The sequence below is a fragment of the Notamacropus eugenii genome, chromosome 5, assembly GCF_028372415.1.
Source record: "Notamacropus eugenii isolate mMacEug1 chromosome 5, mMacEug1.pri_v2, whole genome shotgun sequence".
Classification (NCBI taxonomy): Eukaryota; Metazoa; Chordata; class Mammalia; order Diprotodontia; family Macropodidae; genus Notamacropus; species Notamacropus eugenii.
Window position 1 is genome coordinate 31119139 of NC_092876.1, and position 21345 is coordinate 31140483.

The window sequence follows — 21345 nt, forward strand, 5'->3', positions numbered from 1 at the left end:
GCAAGTGAGTGTATATTCTTGGTGTTCTGGAGAACTGGTTGTTAAACATTTACCATCACTGCCCTGCCTCCACCCCACTGACCCCTGGCAAACTTAGGCCCTCAGAATTCGAGCTTGATAAAAGTCTGGCATTATAGGATCCATAATTGGAAGACAGTACATATTCCTAGCTCCCCCTCATTTTACAGAGAAGGAAACTGAGGCCTATAAGCAGAAGGACATGTCCAAGACCACAAGTTAATAATAATAAAATTCTATAGTATATTAAGGTCTGCAAAGGTCTTTACACATAGTAAAGGCAGCACAGTGTTATGAACAGTTAGCCTTAAAGTCAGGGAGTAAGGAGAGGGAAGGGAATAAACATTTACTAAGCACTCAACTGATTGACAAATATTTGTTTCTCACAACCCTAGGAAGTAAGTGCTATTACTATCTGCATTTGACAGTTGAATAAACTGAGGCAGACAGGGGTTAAGTGATCTGACCTGGGTCACACCACTAGTTAAGTGACTGAGGCTAGATATGAACTCAGGTCTTCCTGACTCCAGGTCCAGTGTCTCCTATCCACTACAGTATCACCTTGTTGCCTCAGGAAGACTTGTGTTCAAATCCTGTCTCTGAATGGGTGACCCTGGCAAGTCACTGCCTCTCTGTGCTCTAGGTAGGCAAGTCTTTAAGACTATGGGTGCCAGAGATGGAATTTCCTCCTTTGGGACTTACATTACCAATGAACTCACAAGTGCAGACTTTCCCATTCCACCGTGGCAGACGGTGTTATTCCCATTATACAGATGAGGAAACTGAGGCTCAGATTCTTACTATACATGCCCAGGGTCACACAGCTAGTAAGTTTATGAGGAAGGATTCAAACTCATCTTCTTAATCCAGGTCCACCAAGTTCCCCAGCTAACAGTGCCCAAACTCAAACACAGGACTTCTGAAGCCAAGCCCAGAGCCTTTTGTAGCAGCCTTCCCTTGCAAAGAGTAGAGAGATAGAAGGCTAGACATGGGGGTGGGGGGTTGAGCAGGGGGCAGGGAAATCCACCCCTCCCCCATCCCCAGCCCTCTGGTGACATCTGCCAATGAGCTGAGTCTTCCCACCATCCCCACCCCCTGCCCTCCCAGCCGAGTTCCTTATCCCCCTGGCCTGTGCAGTGCAGGCAGGGCATCCAGAGCCAGCCATCGGTCCAGGCGGACGGTAAGAGAGCTCCTCTATTTGTACAGCTGTGGGGCCAGGATACCTGAATCCTAGAGAAGAGCTCCAGGGCTCAGGATGCCTAGGCCATGGGAAGAGAGGCTTGAGAGGCTCTTGGGACCTGGGGGGAGAGGAGATGGAGGCTAGAGGCCAAGATGCCTAAATTCTGGAAGAGAAACTTGGGGACAGAATGCCTGAGACTTTGGAGGAAAAGACCAAAGGCAAGACACCTGTATTCTGGGGAAGGCTGGGGACTAGAAGCCAGGAGGGCAGAGTCCTAGAAAGATAAGTGGGGGGGTCAGGGATGAGGTTGTCTTAAGTCCTAGGATGGGACAAAAGGGTGACGGGTGGCTAAGTGGAAGCAGCCAGGGTGGGGACAAGGGGAAGGGAGTGAAGCCTTGGCCACTGGGCTGGGTCCCTTGTTGGCATCCCTGATTTCCCCAAATCCCCACCTTAGAACCTCCAGTGGGGCAGCCCTTCCACTGTCCCCCTTGCCCACTGCTGCCTCTTGGGTCACCAGTGACTCCTGAAGGAAGATTGCTAACCTTAACCAGGGTGGGACCAAGTTGAACCCAGCAGCCCCCAGGCAATTAAATGCCTGAAGAGACCTTAGCCATTTGGCCAGTCTGACCCCAAGAGACCCCCAGAGACCAAGTGACTTTTGTAAAGAGCAGAACAAGGACTTGAACTGGGGTCTTCGGACCTGAAATCAGCATTCTTCCCATTACCCTAGACTTCAAAGCATCTTTCCCACTTTGCTTAGGTAGCATCAGAGCAGGGATACCAAGTTTTTTAGATGAGATCTTCCATGTCAGCTAATTCAGAGCCCTGCTTTACAGATGAGGAAAAGGAGACCTAGGGGTGGTCTTTTGCCTAAGGTCAAACAGCCTCCATTCCAATCCAGGTCTGACTCCAAGTTGGCAGCTTTTACCATTGAACCACATTGCCACACATTAGGGATCGGGGAGAGATGGGCTTCTGCCCCATTCATCCTCTTCTGCAGAGTCAGAGAGTCTCAGGGATCTAAGTTTTACAACTCATCCCTAGGGCACCATCTGAGCATGGCAGAGGTGTATGATCTTGTGTTTGAGGCAGCCCTACTGAGAACACTGGGACCCTGGGCTGGGCCAGGGAACCTGGGTTTGGGCCAGGCAGCATGATACTGTGGAAAGGCTGCTGGGACTGGAGGCAGAGAACCTGGGTTCAAATTCAAATTCTGCTTCCGATACTTACTGCCTGTGGACGAATCACTTAACTTTCTGGGCCTCAGTTTCCCCACCCCTGTAAACTGAGGGTGTTTGAACTGGGTCATCTCTAAGGTTCCTTCCAGCTCTAGAGTTTTGGTCCTAAATCACTTAGCCTCCTAAGGCAGAGTTGGAGGTCCCCTTCCAAGTGTAGACAGTGAGTCTATTGACTGTGTGACCCCAACAATTCCTCTATATGCCTTTATAAGGGAGAGGGATAGACTCCATGACCTCAAATGTCCCTCCCACCTCTGTTACTCTAGGATTCTTTAAAGCAATTCATATTACTTATGCTCAGAATTAAAAATAATATGAATAATTAAAATAAGCACAGTTATAGCTATGACTGGCTTGCTCTGGGACTTTAGGTGAGTCCAAGGGTCCCAGGACCTGAGTTCAATTTCTGGGCAGTGTGGGCACCCACCTGACTTTGCCTCTTATTTGCTGTGGGAGCCATTCCACCTCTCTGGATGTCAGTCTCTTCTGTGAAGGAAAGGGCTGAATTCAAGCAAGAATCTTAACCTATGTTGTGTCCTGGCCCTGTTGCTAGCTGGGCTGGTGATGCCTATGGATTACTTCTCAGAATCATGGTTTTAAATGCATAAGAAAAAAAACCATGGAATTACCATGGAAACCAATTCTATTGCAATGTAATTACCAATTAAAAAAATTAACCAATGGCCCCAGGTTGAGAATCCCTGGATTACAAAGACTTTTCCAGTTCTAAGGCCCATAATCTTATGATTCTTTCCTGCTCCTGGCCTCAGTTTCCCTATAAGTACAAGTAGAAGTACTGAGCTGGATCTGGGCTAAGTCAAAGGCAGGGAGAGACAGGATTTGGGGCCAAGGTGAGCTTCCGGTCCCCTAAATTTTCTCTTTGTAAGAACTAAACACAGGGACACAGAGAGGGTGTGGCCAGGCTAAGTGGGAGGGGAAGGCCAGAAGAAAAGGGGATGTCCTGTCCCACCCACCTATGCTAAGGAAAGAGCTCATTTTCTGCTCTCCACCCTGCCCCGCCTAGGCCCTGCTGGCCTTCCAGTCCCAGCTCCCAGATCCTGCCTGATGAGGACCCTCCCAATCAGCCCAGGGTCCGCAAACTCCCAAGGCTCCCAGGAGATGTCCTAGCTCTCACTCTGGGGAGGGAGCACTGGGACCTGCGGGGAAACAGGTGGGGAGAGAAGCAGATAAGCTCAGAGTGACATAAGGGAGAGAGGGAGAGAGATTGAGGTATGTGGGGACAGATGGACAGACATAACTAGAGAGAGATGGAGAGTAATGCTTGGGGAGGGCAGGTCCCAGCATTGGGTCTCTTGAAAGATCAGATATCAGAGTGGAGAGATGCTAAGTGAACTTAGCCTCCCCTAGGCCTGGCTTCACTTACAAGCTCTGTGACCCATGACCATTACTTCCTCTATGCCTCAGTTTCCTTATCTGTAAAACAGGGATAATCACAATCTCCTTTGGTTGCTGAGGTTACAGAGAGGGGAGGGAGCTCATCAGGTCCTAGGATAACAGATCTGCAGCTAGAAGAGCCTTCAGAGCAATCTAGCCCAACTCCATTGTTTTACATATGAGGAAACCGAGGCCCACGAAGGTGAAGTAACTTCCACCCCTCTAGGAAGAGACAAAGAAAGGCAGGACTGACTCCCAAGTCTGCCTACCCCCGGGTCAATGCTCTTTCCACTGTACCAGTGAGCAAATTTTACAAATGGGGAAACTGAGACCCAGAGAGGAGCAAACACTTGCTGTAGATCCCATTTCTAGTCAAAGGCAGAGTCAAGACTTGAGACTAGGTCTCCTGCGGCCCAGGCAACTGGTTTCTTGGTTGATTCTTGAGTTTGGAAGGAAGGGAAGGGGAGGGGAGGTTGGACCTGAGCCTCTGTGCTGGCAGAGAGGCCCTCGGCGGGGGAGGAGGGTCCTGGGTCACCTCAATGCTCCCAGGGATCCATCTGCCTGCTGGGGGTGGGTTCTTAAGGGGCTTTGTGTAGTTGGGAGGGGGAGAGGGGGCAGGGGGTGGGAATGTAACCAACAGGGAGGGATGGGGATGGGCCCTATTGTTCCTGAAAATGTGCCTTGTGAAAGCTGACCTTTCAGCCAGAGTGGGGGCGAAGTCAAGATGCCAACCCCACTGAGGGATGGACTTGCCAGGGAGAAGGGGTGGACCTCAGGTGGGGGGCAAGGGAGTGGCTAGAGAAGCCAAGTCATAGAGGAGAGCAGATGGTTCCTGGATGGCATCTCGGGGCCCTGATGGGGTGAGTCACCCAGCTTTGCAGGGTTTGCAGGGGAGATAAACTCATAGGATCTGGAGCAAGAAGGGCCTTCAGACACCATGTAGTCCACTTCACTTTACAGATAAGGAAACTGAGGCTGGGAGGTTGAAGTCTTTTCCAAGATCCCACAGGCAAGCAGGATGAAATTTACCCTTCTCCTAAATACAAATCAGCTTAAATAACCACACAAACAAGAAATCAACCACTTTCTCCTTGAATATCCCCAGGGATGGGGACGTCACTACTTTTAGAACAACCCCATTTGATTTTGGGGCTGCTCTAATTTTTCAGAAATCTATTCCTTGACTTAAATCTTCCCACCTCTGATGCTTCCTACCTGTGTGACCTTGGGCAAGGCACTTTAACTTCCCAGCCTCAGTTTCTCCTTTCATAAAATGAAGAGGGTTGTACTCTATGAATATTGAGAGCCTTTTCAGCTCTGGATCTATGATCCTATGTCATCTAACCTCCCTGTGCCTCAGTTTTCTCACCCACAAAAGGGGGTTGAACTACCTGGCCTCTGAGGTTCCTTCTGGCCCAGATCCCTCATATTCTTTGCCCCTTCTACTTATTGTTCCTAGTCTTGTCCTCTGGGGTCAAGCAGAGCTAGACCTCAACCACTATTTGGTGGGTGTCAGGTGGCCTCTACATTCTTGATCTCTCTACCCAGTCCCCAGCACCTTTCCCTGTTTCTTCCCCACTCTCAGTCTTTGCCTGCCTCCCTATCCATGTGTCTCAATTTCTATCTCATCCAGGGGGCCATCAGTTGGAAAATGGGAAAAGCCCCCTTGTCTGCCCCCATGAGCAGCTGTGTGACTCTGGGCAAACATCCTTCCCTCTCTGACTCCTCTATCCAATGAGGACTTGACGGAGCTCCCACCGGATAGTATTCAAGGATCTTGCAGGCCCAGGCCAGCCAGGAGACCTCCTCATCCTCCTCTCTCTTTCCAGGGTCCCCCAGGCAGTCTCAGACCAAGAACATTTCCAGGGTAGGAGTTGGCACTGAGGTGAGTAGTGGAGGACCCAAGACATGGCTCAGCCAATTGGATGGAAACTCCCTGAGAGCAGGCACTGCTTCTTTGTGGTTTTAATCTATTGCTCCCTCCTCTTCCTCAGTCCCTGGCTTCTTCCCCACAGGTAGGTGCCCAAGAAGAGAAGGGGAAAGCGGCAGAGAACCCCCAGGCACCCTGGGCTCAGCGCCCCCCAGGAGCTGGACACTGTGCGGAGAGGACGGTGAGGATTGCCCTAGATTCCCATCCCTCAGTGCTCTGGCCCCCACTGGAGGCAGAGCCCTGGGCAGATTACTTCCTTTCCCTGTGCCTCAGTTTCTTCATCTGTAATAACCCTGTGAGGGAGATAGGACAAATGTTAGCCCTGTTTTACAGATGACTCAGAAAGCTCAAGTGACTTTTCCAACATCACAGTTTTAAAACTGGCATGGGGAAGGAGGAAAGCATCACAGTCCAGGTTAAACACCTAGAAGCCACCGGGTCAGGAGGGGCTTATCCCCTCCCAATGGGCTTGCAGTCAGAAGGCTGGGTTTTATTTTCTCCTGTGCCCAGGGCTGCGTGATCTTGGGCACGTCCCTGGACTCCTCCAGCCCCTGCATTCCCTGCTGTGCTAAAGGAAAAGCTGATCTTGGATAATGTCTAAGGTCTCATCCTGCTCTGAGTCCTGTAGCCTTAGGCACTAGTGTGATGGTGCCTGGCTCAGCTCCTGTTCTCTAGGACCCTTCTTTCTTAGCAGCTGCATCCTCCTCTTCCTCAATCCACCTCTTTCTCCTACCTACTGCAGGCCCAGAAGCTCCTGCTCCATGCAGAGCTGAAGCAAGTTTTGCAGAAGAAAGGAGAGAAGCAGGCTGCATCCGAGTCTTCAGCCTCAGCCTCTGGACGCACCATGGAGGCCAGAAGTAGGAGTGCTGAGGTATGGCTATGTGGCTGTAGAGTTGAGGCAGGGGAGCAGCATGTCAGGTAGAGGATCCTCTAGGGGCTCAGGCCTGGCTCCCGGGAAGCCAAGATAGCCAAGGACCCTGGACTAGCCTGCCTTCTCCAATGGCTGTGGGCCCCTGAGAGTTCATGGATAGAGCCTTAGATGGGGAGTGTGAGCTTCTGCTGTGTCTCTCCCCTTCTTCCTCTGTGAGATGAGAAGATGGCATGGCCTCCCAGCCCCCCTACACCCCCACAAACGTCCTCCTCTGCCCCCAGGAGCTCAGAAAGGCAGAGTTGGTGGAAATCATCGTGGAGACCGAGGCTGAGACAGGGGTCAGTGGCATCAATGTGGCGGGTGGGGGCAAGGAAGGAATCTTCATCAAGGAATTGCTCAAAGATTCGCCAGCAGCCAAGACCCTCAGTTTGCAGGAAGGTACGTGGGGCCTGGGGGTGGGGTGGGTCAGGGGATGGTCTGTTAAGCCTTAGCAGGTAAAACTTTCATACAGAAGAACCATGTGGTGGCAATGCAGCTAAACTGTAGAGATGTGAAGTCAGAGATCTTGGGTTTCACCTCCACCTGGGGCCAGCTACTTGACCTCTCTTGCCTCAGTTTCCCCATCTGTAAAAGGAGGGAGTTGGACTAACTGGCCTCTGAAGGCCTTTCTTGCTCTAGATTCTATGAGACAACGTGCAGGGCGGCACAGACCAAGACAGATAAGATGGAGTCAAACTAAGAATATTAATCCAGATCTCAGGACAGCTGGGGCATTGATGGGCGCAGGAAGAGGGGAGGGGGGCAGTAGGTCACGTTGTTGCCATGGTTTAGTCCTTTTCCAGTCATGTCTGACTTTTCATGACCCATTTGGGGTTTTCTTGGCAAAGATCCTGGAGGGGTTTCCCATTTCCTTCTCCAGCATTTTACAGATAAGGAAATGACTTGCCCAGGGCCACACAGCTGGGAAGTGTCTGAGGTCAGCAGGTCATAGGCTAACCAATTTAGAGCTGAAATGGACCTTAAAGGACAGATGGGTCCAACTCTCTCATTTTACAGATGGAGAAACTGAGGCATGAAAGGTGGTATGACCTGTCTAGGCACACACAGCTAGTATCAGAGACAGGATTGCATTTATCCTGTACCATTACTGGTTTCCTTTAAGTCTCAACTGAACACCCATATCCTGCTGGAAGCCTTTCTGGACCCTTCTTAATTCTAGAGTGGTTGATCATTTTCAGTTCCCTGGGCCTACAGCTTATCTGTAGATGGTTGTTCATATGTTATCTCCCTGTTAAGCTAGAAATTCCTTAAGAATCTGGCCCATTTAGTGTCGGGTGCTAAACATCTAATAAACACTTATTGACTGAGTGGGGAGCATGGGGGTGGGAGGGTGGGGGGAGGGTGGGAGAGGTGGAGACTCACCCCATAAGTTGGGGTCCCAGGGGCAAAACAACCACCCCTCAGACCTTGTTACTCCTTAGAGGAGCTTACAGCTTAATGGGAGACATGTCCTGAAAGAGTTAGGCTAAGTGAGGGCAAAGGACAGGATTCAGGAGAAATCCGAATGAGATCTTTGGCTGGGGGGGAGGCGATGTGTGGGCATAGAACAGAAACTTCTTGAGGACAAGGGGTGTCTCCCCTCAGTGCTGGCAGGGTGCCTGGCAGCACATGGTAAGAAGGGGGAATGGGCCTGCAGTTTTGGTGGTATAAGGCAGCAGTTTGGGGACCCTGGGAGCCTCGGAGACCCTTTCAGGAGTCCTCAAAGTCAAAGCTACTTTCATAACAATACTGAGATACTTTCATTTCTAATACGATAAATACCAACAGATCTAACCCTTATCAATAAAAGCTCTTGGGGGAGATCCTCAGTAATTAAGAGTTCTAAGGCCAAAGACTGAGAACTGCCCCACCCCGATTAATAGTCTTAGAGAGTTACCTAGAACAGATTGATTTGCCTAGAGTCCCACATTCAGTATAATAACTACCATGTAGAACCTACTATGTGCCAGGCACTGTGCTAAGTGACTTACAAATATTATCTCATTTTATCCTTACAATAACCCTGGGAGGTAGGTGCTATTATTATCTCCATTTTACAGATGAGGAAAACTGAGGCAAATGGGTGAAATGACTTGCCCAGGGTCACACAGCTAGGAAGTGTCCAAGGCTAGATTTGAACTCAGTACTTCCTGACTGGGCCCCCTTATGTATGTGTTTCAGAGGCAGAAGGTGAACCCAGGTCTTTATGGTTTTGAGGATGGCCCTCAACATGTAGTTGGGGCTTAATAATTGCTGATTAAAGGTTCCTCGAAAGTCAGGCATAATGAAGGCTCTGGGTCGCCTTGTTGTTGTCCTCTGCACTCCCAACAGTGCCTTGAACTTAGGCATTGAAGGTTGCATTGAATGAGAGGACTTCAGCAGCCAGAAAGGGGAGATGAGAAGGTGGCTGGGGGCACAGCCGGAATGGATGGCTGGGGCTGGTGAGGTCTACCTGTCTCATTTAGCTGGAGAAGAATGGAAGGAAGGGTAAATACGGTTGTCAGCATAGCCTGGATTATGACTGGAGCCACGACTTGGGTTGGAATTCTGGCTGTTACTTCCTAGTTTATGACCGTGGAGAAAAGCATCATGGGGAAGAGACCAGGGGGCTGCGCTTAGAGCCAAGAAGCTCTAGGTTCAGGATCCAGGAAAAGTTACTTGGTCTCTCTGTGCCTCAGTTCCTTCACCTGTAAAATAAGGGGGATGGGACTCGATTGCCTCAAAATTCCCTTTCAGTTCTGAATCTGTATGCCACCTAAGCCCTTAGTGCCTCAGTTTCCTCAACTGTAAAAGGAGGATGTTGGTTGAGCTAGAGGGTACCAACTGTCCCATCCACAGCAGGCAATCATGTTCTCAGGACACTATTAAAATAATTTAGCCAGCACTGAGCTTAGCAAAACATCAAGCTTAGAACCAGAAGTTATGTGAAAGTAAGAGTTCAATCATCTTGAGTCATCAGAAGGGTATCCAGGACAAAGTGGGGGAGGCTGCCAGCGCCCTGGGATTCCCAACCACCCTGCTAGGCCAAAGCCCCTACCTATCCCTTAGTGGGATCTTAATTTACATTGGAAAAGAAAGTGCCCGGAGCAACTGGGTGGCACAACGCATAGAACCTTGACCCTGGAGTCAGGAGACCCAAGTTCAAATGTGACCTCAGACAGTTACTAGCTGTGTGACCCTGGACAAGTCACTTAACCCCAGTTGTCTAAAAAGAAAAGAAAAAAGAAAATGCCCAGAACCAAGGAGGGGGACAGTCTATCTTCTGCCCTGGTCAGATAACATTTGAATCCTTGTGCTAGCCATAGACACCACCATCTTTTAGGATGAAAAGAGAGGCTGAAACCCAGAGTCAGGAAACCTGGGTGGTAGGGGGATTGGGGAAAGAACAGGAGATGTCTAACCCAGAGAAAACAAGACTTTGGCCAGGTAGCATGGTGGCTATCTTTCAAGAATTTGCAAGGCTGCTGTGTGGGGGAAGAAGTCGGCCTCGTACTGTTGGTCGCCATAGGGTGCCACCAGAAACAATGTGTGTGGGCATGTGTAGGGGTGCGGTGCAGGGAGGAGGAACTGGGGAGAATTCCAGGTCCCTGTAATGAAACGTATTCTGATAATGGGAGCTGTCCCTCGTGGGGCAGGACACCTTGGGAGGGAGGGAGGGAGTGCCACCTCACTGGAGTTCTCCAAGTGGACTATACTCGCTGACCTGTCAGTAATACTGTGGAGGAGTTTTCTGCTCAGGGAGGAATCAGGCAAAAGAACCTCTGAGGTCCTGGTGTCTAAAATTTAGTTCCACTAGGCTCATATTGATTGTAAGAGGAGCCCTGGGAGGAGGAAAGCTGGCCTTGAATCCAGAAAGACCTGAGTTCAAATCTCACCTTCAACACATATGGGCAACTTCTCTGTTCTAGGAGACTCTGAGGTGACAGGATTCAGAGAAGGTGGACTGATGGCATGGATAGAGGGAGTGCTCTTATCCAGAACTTTCTGTATTAGTCTTGTCCCCTAAAATCCTATGTAGAGCACACAGGGCACCTGGAATTGGGGGAGGCAGATTTCAGCTTGAAAAGTTACAGGGAAACTTCCTATCCATCAGAGCCTCAACAGGTAGTGTGTTCCCTACCACTGGAAGTATTCAAGCAGAAGCTGAATGATCATTTTAGGGGATTACTATATACATTAGGGCTGGACCCTGCCCGTCCCTTCCAGCTCTGAGATTCTGTGACTCCCACAGGAGACCAGCTGCTCAGTGCCCGGGTCTTTTTCGACAACTTCAAGTATGAAGATGCACTGCGCCTGCTGCAGTGTGCAGAACCCTATAAGGTCTCCTTCTGCCTCAAGCGGACAGTGCCCACCGGGGACCTGGCGCTGCGCCCAGGCACCGCAGCCGGCTACGAGGTCAAGGGCCCCCGGGCCAAGGTGGCCAAGCTGGTACGAGTGCTGCTCCCTGGCCCTGCCATGGAGGGCCCAGGAGCCCCAAATTCGGCCCCAGGTACCCTGCGGGGAGCTTCCCACGCTGCTCCTGTTGCCCCAGGCTCTGCCTCCTGAGCCTCCCCAGCTGTCTGGCCAGATGAGGACTAACCGAGCTGTTAACCTTCCTGAGGCCCCTCCTACTGTCCCTGCCCCAGGCCTGCCTAACCCAGCATCAGCCCCAAACTTCTTCAAATCCTCCCATGGCCCACAAGTCCTGATGGCAGGTCCTGGGCACAGCTCCGCCTCTTGGCCTTTCCTGCCCTTAGTCTACCCCCTCTATACCTCCTGAATGTCTGTCCATTCAGGATTCACAAGCCGATTCAAACTCTTATCTCCTCAAAGCAGTGGTTCTCAAACTTTTTTGGTCTCAAGGCCTCTTTGTACTCTTAAAAATTAGAGAGGACTCCCCAAACAGCTTTTATTGAGAGGAGAGTTATATCTATCAATATTTACTGCGTTAGAAATTAAAACATGCTAGTGCTCTGACAATCGTTTGGACATGGGGACCCTCCAGGGTTCCTGGAACCTCTTTGAGAACCACAGCCTTAAGGTACTGGCACTTGGAGACTGTAAATGAGGGACAGTCCTTTAGAACCCAGAGGAATGATACTCGTAGGAGGAAAGCCCGACGGGACAGGCCTTCTTCAGCCTCCCCCCAAGCTGCTGGCCCTCCCTATTATTCCACCGCCTCCCGCCTCTCTCCTCTCTCCCCAGAACATCCAGAGCCTGTCCCCAGTGAAGAAGAAGAAGGTCCTAGCTGTGTCGGGGGCCCCGGGAATCCCCTCAGACCTCGCCCCTGTTGATGTTGAGTTCTCCTTCCCCAAGTTTTCCAGGCTGCGACGGGCAAAGGCTGAGGTGGCCCCGGGGCCCACGCTGCCTGCCCCTGTCCGCCGACGCTTACGTCTCCCCCGGCTGCGGGTGAGGGAAGTGGCCGGTCCCGTTCCAACCACTGAGCCAGTGGTCCAGATGTCTCACCTGGCCACCATCCCTTTCCTTGGGAGCAGGAAGGCTAAGGTGGAGGGTGCCCTGGCTGCAGAGGAGCCATCCTTTGGGGCCCACTTTGTGACCCCACAGTTAGAGCTGGTTGGGCCTCAGAGGGCAGGTGCTGAGGTGGTGGCTGAAGTTTCAGAGCCTGTGGGCACTGGATTTAGCCTCCATCTGCCCACCTTTGGCCTTACAACCCCAGCAGCACCTGTGCCTGAGGTAGCTGCAGCAGGGATCCAGGTGCCCCAGGTGGAGCTGCCTTCTCTCACCAAATTGCCTTGCCTAGAAGCCAGAGAAGGTGGGGCCGTGGCAGTGCCCGCCCTAGATGTGTCTGTGCCATCCATGGAGGTGGACCTGGCTCTGCCTGGAGCCGAGGCTGAAGTCCAGGAGGAAGTCCGAAGAGAAGGGCCTGAGGTCGCTTTAAAGGTGCCCTGGCTCACATTTCCCCGTTTTGGGGCACGGGGGAAGGGAGGAGTAGGGCTTGAGGGTGAGGGGAAAGCTGGCAAAGGAATAAGGGCCAGCCCTGAGACCAGGGCCAAGGGGCCCAAGCTGCGGATGCCCACCTTTGGGCTTTCCCTGCTGGAGTCCCGGCCAGCTGCACCAGAACCCACTGTGGAAGGCAAGCTAAAACTTCCCACAATCAAGATGCCTTCTTTTGGCATTGGGGTGTCTGGTGCTGACGTGAAGCTGCCCAAGGCACCAGAGGTGAAGCTGCCCAAAGGGCCCGAAGTTTCCATCCCAGAGGTGCGTCTTCCAGATGTGCAGCTCCCAAAGGTGCCAGAGATGAAGCTGCCCAAGGCCCCAGACATGTCTATCCCAGATGTGCATCTTCCAGATGTGCAGCTCCCAAAGGTGCCAGAGGTGAAGCTGCCCAAAGGGCCCGAAGTTTCCATCCCAGAAGTGCATCTTCCAGATGTGCAGCTCCCAAAGGTGCCAGAGATGAAGCTGCCCAAGGTCCCAGACATGTCTATCCCAGATGTGCATCTTCCAGATGTGCAGCTCCCAAAGGTGCCAGAGATGAAGCTTCCAGAGATGAAGCTGCCCAAGGTTCCAGACATGTCTATCCCAGATGTGCACCTTCCAGATGTGCAGCTTCCAAAAGTACCAGAGATGAAGCTTCCAGAGATGAAGCTGCCCAAGGTTCCAGATATGTCTATCCCAGATGTGCACCTTCCAGATGTGCAGCTCCCAAAGGTGCCAGAGATGAAGCTTCCAGAGATGAAGCTGCCCAAGGTTCCAGACATGTCTATCCCAGATGTGCACCTTCCAGATGTGCAGCTCCCAAAGGTGCCGGAGATGAAGATGCCCAAGGGACCTGAGGTGTCCATTCCAGGTGTGCACCTTCCAGATGTGCAGCTCCCAAAGGTGCCGGAGATGAAGATGCCCAAGGGACCTGAGGTGTCCATTCCAGGTGTGCACCTTCCAGATGTGCAGCTCCCAAAGGTGCCGGAGATGAAGATGCCCAAGGGACCTGAGGTGTCCATTCCAGGTGTGCACCTTCCAGATGTGCAGCTCCCAAAGGTGCCGGAGATGAAGATGCCCAAGGGACCTGAGGTGTCCATCCCAGATGTGCACCTTCCAGATGTACAGCTCCCAAAGGTGCCAGAGATGAAGCTGCCAGAGATGAAGATGCCCAAGGGACCTGAGGTGTCCATCCCAGAGGTACATATTCCAGAGGTGCAGCTCCCAAAGGTGCCAGAGATGAAGATGCCCAAAGTTCCAAGTGTGCGGCTTCCTCAAGAACCCATGGCAACCCGTGGGATTGAGAGGGGGGAGGGACTGGAGTTTGGTTTCAAATTGCCCAAGATGTCCATACCCAAGTTGGGACGGGTGGGATCTCCTCCACAGGCCAAAGCTGAGGTGGTGAGCCCTGAGGTCTCTGGGCGTGGGGAACCGCTGCCTGTTCTTGAGCCAGTGACCAAGGGGCCTGAGGCCCGGCTCAGCTTCCCATCGGTTACACTGCCCTCAGTGGAGCTGGAGCTGCCTAGGGCTGGGCTCCCAGGACCCACTACGAGTGAGGCAGGCCCCCCAAAGGGAGCTGCCCCCACCTCTAAGCTTCCTACAGAGCATTCTGGGATCTCTCTTGGTACAGTGGAGGTAGGCGAGGCAGGGTTCAAGATGCCCAGCCTGGTGCTACCTGCTGTTGAGATAGTGACCCCCAAGCTTCCTGAAGGAGAGGCAGAGGGGAAGCTGGAAGTGTCTGAGCCCAAACTCAAATCTCCCAAGTTTTCCCTGCCTAAGTTTGGGCTTTCAGGTCCCAAGGTGGGAAAGGGGGAAGGGGACAGTGGGGCCAAGATGAAAACATCCAAGTTTGGCATCGCCTTCCCCAAGGTCCGGACAGGTGTTGAGACTGAAACCAAGGAATCTGGGGAGGCCCCTCTGCTGTCTGCCCTGGGTGTGTCTGTTCCCCAACTCAGCCTGGATGTCCAGTTGCCCACAGGGAAGGTGGAGGTACCTGGTGAGCTGCCTGACATCAAACTCAAGGGCTCCAAGTTTGCTTTGCCCAGGTTTGGGGCCAAGGGCAAGGATATGGAAGCTGGAGAGGTGGTGCTGGGAGAGGGGGAAGTAGAAAGCAAAGGCCGGGGGTGGGAGGCTAAAGTAAAGATGCCCAAGTTTAAGATGCCCTCATTTGGGTTGGCAAGGGGAAGGGAAGTGGAAGATGGGGACCAGGGCAGCCATGAGGACAAGCTACACATGGAGCACACTGCCTTAAAATTACCCCAAGTGGAGCTGCCTCCTTTGGTGGCACAGGGAGAGGAGAGAGGGGAGGTGGAGGTGGTGAGGGCAGAGGTCAAGCTGCCAGTGCTACAGATCTCAGTACCTAGGCTGGCAGGTGGGACAGAGCAGCGGGACATGGAGGCCTCTGAGAAGGATGTCAGGGGCTACAAGGGAGAGGTGACAGTGCCCACACTGGGACTCACAGTGCCCCAGGTAGAACTAACTGGTTTTGGTGGAGTTGGCGAAGGGACAGGGTCTGATGTAAAAGATTCCCAAAGGCAGCAGGAAGGGATGGCCACAACAGAGGGGGGAGTGGGGGTTGCAGGCTTCCGGGTACAGCTGCCCCAAGTGGATCTTTCTCTCCCTGGGGCCCAATTAGAGGGAGGGGAGCTGCTTGTGGGAGAGGGGGTGTTCAAGATGCCTGGTGTGACTGTACCCCAGCTGGAGTTGGACATGGAGCTCAGGCACAAGGCAGAGGGGACCAAGGATGCTCTGGTGGGGGGTGAGGGGCAGGCAGAAGCTGAAGGCACAGCAGAGGGGAGATTCCGGTTGAAGATGCCCACCTTCAAGGGCAGTGGGGAAGGAGACAGTCAGCATCCGGGCACACCTGGGGCTGCCCCTGACCATATCTTCCACCTCTCCCTTCCAGATGTGGGCTTCACAGTGGAGCCAGGAGCTGCACAGGTGGGCACACCCCCAGAAGGGGGCAAGCAACGCTCCTGGATGCCCGAGGTGGAACTCTCCCCACCCCCCATGGGCAGCCATGCTGAATACCAGGTGTCTGGGGAGGGGCTGGAAGGTGAGGTTGGGCGCAGGCCCAAAATCAAACTGCCCCGGTTTGGGCTCTTGCTAGGGAAAGAAGAGGGAGATGATGGGGAAAAGGCCAAGGGAAAGAAATTGGCAAAGGTGGTAGGCAAGGAGGATGCTGGCATCTCTGGGGAGGGAGGGACAAAAATCTCCCCAGGGTCAGGGAAATCTACCCTCCTGTTGTCTTGGGGTGGTTCTGGAGAGGGGGCTGGGGAGGCTGGCAGCCGAGTCCGGAGTCCTAAGCTAAGACTGCCTAAAGTAGGTTTTGCCAAGGGCGAAGTGCCCAGCACTAATGGGACCAGCTCCCCAGGGGAGGAGGCAGGAGCTGCTGTAACCCTGCACAATGGGGCATCCACAGGCCGCCTTGGTCGTGTGTGTCTGCCACAAGTGGAACTCGCCTCCCCCTACAAAGGCCCAGAACAGGAGCCTGAGCTGAGCCGGGGCCTGGTGGGGGTGGACAGAGGCCCATTCGCTGCCTTGCGGGCGACCCGTTTCCGCTCCCCCTTCTCCAGCCACTCTAAAGAAGAAGGGGAGTCTGGTGGAACTGAGGGATCCCAGAGGTCCCCCGGAGACAAGTCCCCCAAATTCCACTTCCCCAAGGTGTCACTGAGCCCCAAGGCACAGGTCAAGGGAGCCCCAAGTGAGGAGGAGGGAACATTCAGGGTACGGCTGCCTAAGGTGGGCTTCTCTGAAACAGAAACTGATGGTGAGCCAACCCTGGTGGGCACTGCCAAGATGGAGGGGGCCCAAACAGCAGCCATCTAAGTTCTTTTCGAGAGGTAGTGGCCTTCCCTGTTCTCCCTTTACAACCCTGTGTGTTAGATACTAGCACTAACCCAATGAGGCCTGACAGGTGGGGGCAACCCAGGAATGACTGGCTGCCAGCTACTACTCAGGCTACACACTACTCGGAGGAGACATCTGTGTAATGACCAAGAGCCGATTGGTGTGAATAAAGTAACCCTAAGTCTGCCACTTTGTCTGGTCACATACAGAAAGATGCCCTGAGGTTTCGGTTTGGAGCTCACTGGGCCCCTGGTCTTTACTCTTGGGTAGAAAGGTATCAGGAGAAACCAGAGATTGGGTGAGAGCTCTATGGTTGTCCTTCATGGGGGTTGGATGGCATATGAGCACCCCTCTACCTGGGGGCATCCCTGACTTGAGGTGAGATACATGGTCCCTGGCCTTGGGGAGCCCCAGTAGAGAGCGATATGTGATGGGGAAACATGGTGCCTGCTCTTGAGAGAGTGACATGGAGTCCCTGCCCTCTTGCAGTACCCTGTGGCCCAAAGCCCTTGGGAGCTCATTCTCCTAGAGGTGGGAGGGATCATGTCATCTGCTGTTAGGGGGAGACCCCTTGGTCTACAGTGGGAGGGAGGAGAACTGCAGTCCCTCCAGAGAAGGGAGTCCTGCCCTTTCTACGAACAGAGCTAGAGTTGGGGGCAACATAGGGGTTTGTTTTGGGAAGCCACCAATCTGTGGCCTCAGAATCGCAGGCCAGAGGAACGAGTGGCATGATCCCAACTCTGGTCACCAACATGGCTAAGAGGGGGTGGAGGGCACCAAGTAGAATATGGGGAGAGGTATGTGGGTGAGCCCATAATGGCTCTTTGTTGACTCTTGTATTTATAGCTGGGAGGGAAGAAAGGGGGCATTTGGTTGCTGGGTGTTTGTGCTGAAGCGCATCCATATTCATGTCCAGTGATTGTGGGGCAGGGCAGGGCAGGGCAGGGCAGGGCGGGGCTGAGGCCTTGTAAGCAGGGGCAGCAGGAGCTCAGTTGGTATGGTGGGGTGGGGTGGGGCAGGGCAGGGACCGATGGCAGAGCTGGCTCAGCAGGGACCACCCTCCAGGAGCCTCCTTTCCTGGTGTTCTGGTCCAACTAGTTTGCCCGGGCTGGCAGGGCCTAGAGGGCAGGCAGGAGGCCTAGAGGGCCCATATTCTCGAGCAAGGCCTCAACACTGCTGGCCAAGGGCAGTGCTACTCTAGAAGGGGGTTCAGCTCTTTCTCCCCCAATCCCTCCTCTCAGGCCTAGCTCAGGGTGGACCACATGAATCACAAAATCTCAGAGATGGATGAGCCCTCAGAGGGCAGCGATTCTAACCTGTGTCTGAGGAGTCCCTCAACAGCATCCCTGCCTATAAGAATCACCCCCACGAATAGAGAATTCTAGGCCTGGGTTTAGCACGGACACCTTCCCAATGGTGACTTCTTCAAATGGGGAGGGGAAACGGATTCCCATCACCGGATTCTACCATCCAGAGGAAGGCTAAGTGCCCTGAGCCCTCAGGAGCTGCCCACTGCCCACCCTGGGTTCTGCCATCAATCGGGGGAGGGGAGAGGCCTTTCTTGGAACGTGACAGTCCATTCTGCATCAGGATCCACAGGAGGGTCTCCGACAACAGAACCCATCCCGCTCAGCAACCCCGGAACCGATCAGGGTCCGGGGGGGGGCTCATCCCGAGCCCGGGGTGGGGGGGAGGGGCGAAGGCCCCAGCAGTTTCGCACTCCAGAGAGGGGGGGGGCGGGGCGGCGGAGAGGGCGCTGTCCCTGGGCGGTACGAGTGCGGTTCTCTTTCCCCCGCTCGGGCCCCGGGGCCGGCGGCGGGGCGGACGCCCTCGGCGGAGGAGGGTCGAGGGCAGTGGCCGGGCCATGGCCACCATCCAGTCTGAAACTGACTGCTATGACATCATCGAGGTCCTAGGTAAGGGGACATTTGGTGAGGTGGCCAAGGGCTGGCGAAGGAGCACAGGCGAGATGGTGGCCATCAAGATCCTGAAGAACGATGCGTACCGGAATCGCATCATTAAGAATGAGCTGAAGCTCCTTCGCTGCATGCGGGGCCTGGACCCAGATGAGGCCCACATCATCCGCTTTCTCGAGTTCTTCCATGATGCCCTCAAGTTTTACCTGGTTTTTGAGCTGCTGGAGCAGAACCTTTTTGAGTTCCAAAAGGAGAACAATTTTGCTCCCCTTGCGGCCCGTCACATCCGCACGGTGACGTTGCAGGTGCTTCGGGCCTTGGCCCGGCTCAAGGAACTGGCCATCATCCACGCTGACCTCAAACCGGAGAATATCATGCTGGTCGACCAGACACGTTGTCCCTTCAGGGTCAAGGTTTGGGAACAGGGGTCCAAAAGAGAGGGAGGGGGCGGGAAATCCTCTCTTTCCAGGGCACCCTCACCTTTCTAAAGATACCCCCAAACCTACTCCCACTCTTCTGTTACCCATGGCCTAAACCCCTAGAACATCTAAGGGGGGACCCCTCTGTTTCTTGGCTCCCCCTTCCATACTCATCTACTGTATTCCCCTCATGCTGACTCCCACTGCTGACTTGCACCCCTCCATCCTAACACCCCATTGAAGAGGCTCCTCCCCCACCCTGCCTCCTGACCTTACCCCATTAGAGAGAGGGGTCGGTGGGGGCCTCTGGGCTGGAGGAATCCACCTGGCTAAGGGCGCTGGGGATGTGCTCACAGGTGATTGACTTTGGCTCAGCCAGCATCTTCAGTGAGGTGCGCTATGTCAAAGAACCGTACATCCAGTCCCGTTTTTACCGGGCTCCAGAGATCCTCCTGGGATTGCCCTTTTGTGAGAAGGTGGATGTCTGGTCGCTCGGGTGCGTGATGGCAGAGCTCCACCTGGGCTGGCCACTCTATCCGGGCAACAATGAATATGACCAGATCCGCTACATCTGTGAGACCCAGGGCCTACCGAAGGCCCACCTCCTCCACGCTGCCCGCAAAGCACACCATTTCTTCAAACGGAACCCCCATCCAGAGGCCTCTAACCCTTGGCAGCTTAAGTCTTCAGCCGACTATCTGGCAGAGACCAAGGTAATGGGTGACTTGCTTGGGTCTGGCCACAGTGTCCTCCTCCAGGCTGTTCGGCCTGGGTTCCCATGGGCAGAGCTTGGGGTTGAGCCTTGACTGGTTCCTGACCACCAGGTCCGCCCCCTGGAGAGGCGTAAATACATGCTCAAGTCTCTGGATCAGATTGAGACCGTGAATGGTGGTGGGGCAGCCGGAAAGCTGGCATTTCCAGACCGCGAGACGCTGGCTGAATACGCAGACCTCAAGAGCATGGTGGAGCTTATCAAGCGGATGCTGACCTGGGAATCCCATGAGCGAATCAGCCCCAGTGCTGCTCTCCGTCATCCTTTTGTGTCCATGCAGCAGCTGCGCAGTGCCCATGAGGGCACCCGCTACTACCAGTTGTCCCTGCGTGGCTGCCGCCTTTCACTGCAGCTGGAGGGTCGGGCACCCACAGATGATGGGCCACCCTACTACCGCCTGGCGGAGGAGGAGGAAGGCAGTGGTGGTGGTGGCGGCAGTGGTGGCAGCACCTACTACCGGGAGGAGAAGGCCCCCGGTGTGCAGAGAGCCATTGACCAGCTGGATGACCTGAGCCTGCAAGAGCCAGGAAGGCTGTGGGGAGAAGGCCGGGCTGGGGCCTACGGTGCCAGTGAGCCAACCACCGACACCCTAGTGCTGCCCAAGGGGGTTAGCCGGAGAGGCCGTGAGCCCGGGCCCGAGCCTATCCTAGCCTTCTATGGCAGCCGACTCACTGGGCGTCACAAGTCTCGCAAGCACCCTGCTGGCTCTAAGTCCGACCCTAACTTTGGCAACCTTATCCGGCTGGGCCAGCCCTCACCCGATGAGGGTGGGCCTGGCCGGGGCGGCGGCTGGGAGGAGGGGGGAGCGACGCGGGGCCTCAGCGGATCCCCCAGCTGTCCCGCAGCTAGATGGGGATGGGCCTGATGAGCGGCCTGGGGCCAAGGAGCTGACATTAGCCGCTGAGGTACCAGGGACTGGGGGAGGGCCAACAGCAAAGGGTCAACAAGGGCGAGGGGTGAGGGGTGAGGGCCAAGGATGGGCAGAGGAGGTGATATGGGGCCAACTTGGGAAAAAGTGGGTGGGAGGAGGGAAAGAGAGCACCAGGTAAAGGGCACACCTGCCATTAGCACTGAGTCCCTGGTGGGCAATGACAGGCCTGGTGGTTGGGCCCGCACAAAGGGAGGCAGATGAAAGGATGCTGAGGGACCTGCAGGACTCCCTCCTGTCTCTGCAGAGGGCCGGCCCGGAGCTGTATGACGCAGGCGCACCCCCCTTACCCCCCTGTCCAGGGGAGTGGCTAAGCGACCCTGACTGGAGCTTGGAGGGCGGTGGGGGGGCTCGGGGCCAGGCCCCCCAACCCCGCCACCCCCACCCCCATGGGCCTCCCCGGGTTACTGGCTTCCTCCAGCACGTCGGCGGGCATCACTGAAGGACCCCCCCTTCCCTGGGCCGTGCCAGCCACGACCTGGTGCCTGCTTCATTTGACTCATCCCTCGCCCTGAGATGCGCTTACCTAGAAATCCAGATTATAGTTACAGAAAAAAATAAATACAGAGATTCCCCCATCCTCACTTCCACCCCCCCTCCATCCCCAGCTATTGTGCACCTGAGAGGGCCCTGCCAGGCCAGCCTGCGGGACCCCCCTGTGCCAGGAGGGGAGCCCAGGGAAGGGGTGGCTGCCGGGGCCCGGCTCCATGACCTCTCCCATCCCCTCCAGCTCTGCCTGTTTCCATAAAGGACTGTTCAGCTGCTCTGGCCTCCTGCTTCTTTGACTGGCTAGGGTCTGGACAGTGGAGACAGGACCCTTGAGAAGAACCCTAACTGAGAGCCACACCTGAGATAGGTGAACCTTGCTCCCAAG

The 21345-nt window shown here is 54.4% G+C and overlaps 2 protein-coding genes across 5 annotated transcripts; both read left to right on the top strand.

Moving 5' to 3' along the window:
- The first annotated feature begins 1146 nt into the window (after positions 1-1146).
- Positions 1147-16622, top strand: PRX (periaxin). 4 transcript variants are annotated; one of them, XM_072608207.1, is made up of 7 exons: positions 1147-1198; positions 5661-5716; positions 5847-5942; positions 6504-6632; positions 6914-7070; positions 10903-11099; positions 11856-16622. In XM_072608207.1, the coding sequence occupies exons 4-7, from the start codon at positions 6606-6608 to the stop codon at positions 16413-16415; spliced, it is 4941 nt and encodes a 1646-aa protein (XP_072464308.1). In that variant the 5' UTR covers positions 1147-1198; positions 5661-5716; positions 5847-5942; positions 6504-6605; the 3' UTR covers positions 16416-16622. The 4 variants fall into 4 exon arrangements, with proteins under 4 accessions (XP_072464308.1, XP_072464310.1, XP_072464309.1 ...); XM_072608209.1 differs by lacking the exons at positions 1147-1198; positions 5661-5716; positions 5847-5942 and having other exon boundaries at positions 6511-6632; positions 11856-14583; positions 15493-16622; XM_072608208.1 differs by lacking the exons at positions 1147-1198; positions 5661-5716; positions 5847-5942 and having other exon boundaries at positions 6511-6632; positions 11856-13787; positions 14457-16622.
- A 1509-nt stretch (positions 16623-18131) lies between these two features.
- On the top strand, positions 18132-21235 carry HIPK4 (homeodomain interacting protein kinase 4). The gene is given in 5 exon segments (XM_072608213.1): positions 18132-18765; positions 19128-19484; positions 19596-20342; positions 20344-20448; positions 20719-21235. Coding segments are annotated over 5 exon segments (1869 nt in total). The 5' UTR covers positions 18132-18300; the 3' UTR covers positions 20914-21235.
- Positions 21236-21345: the final 110 nt, after the last annotated feature.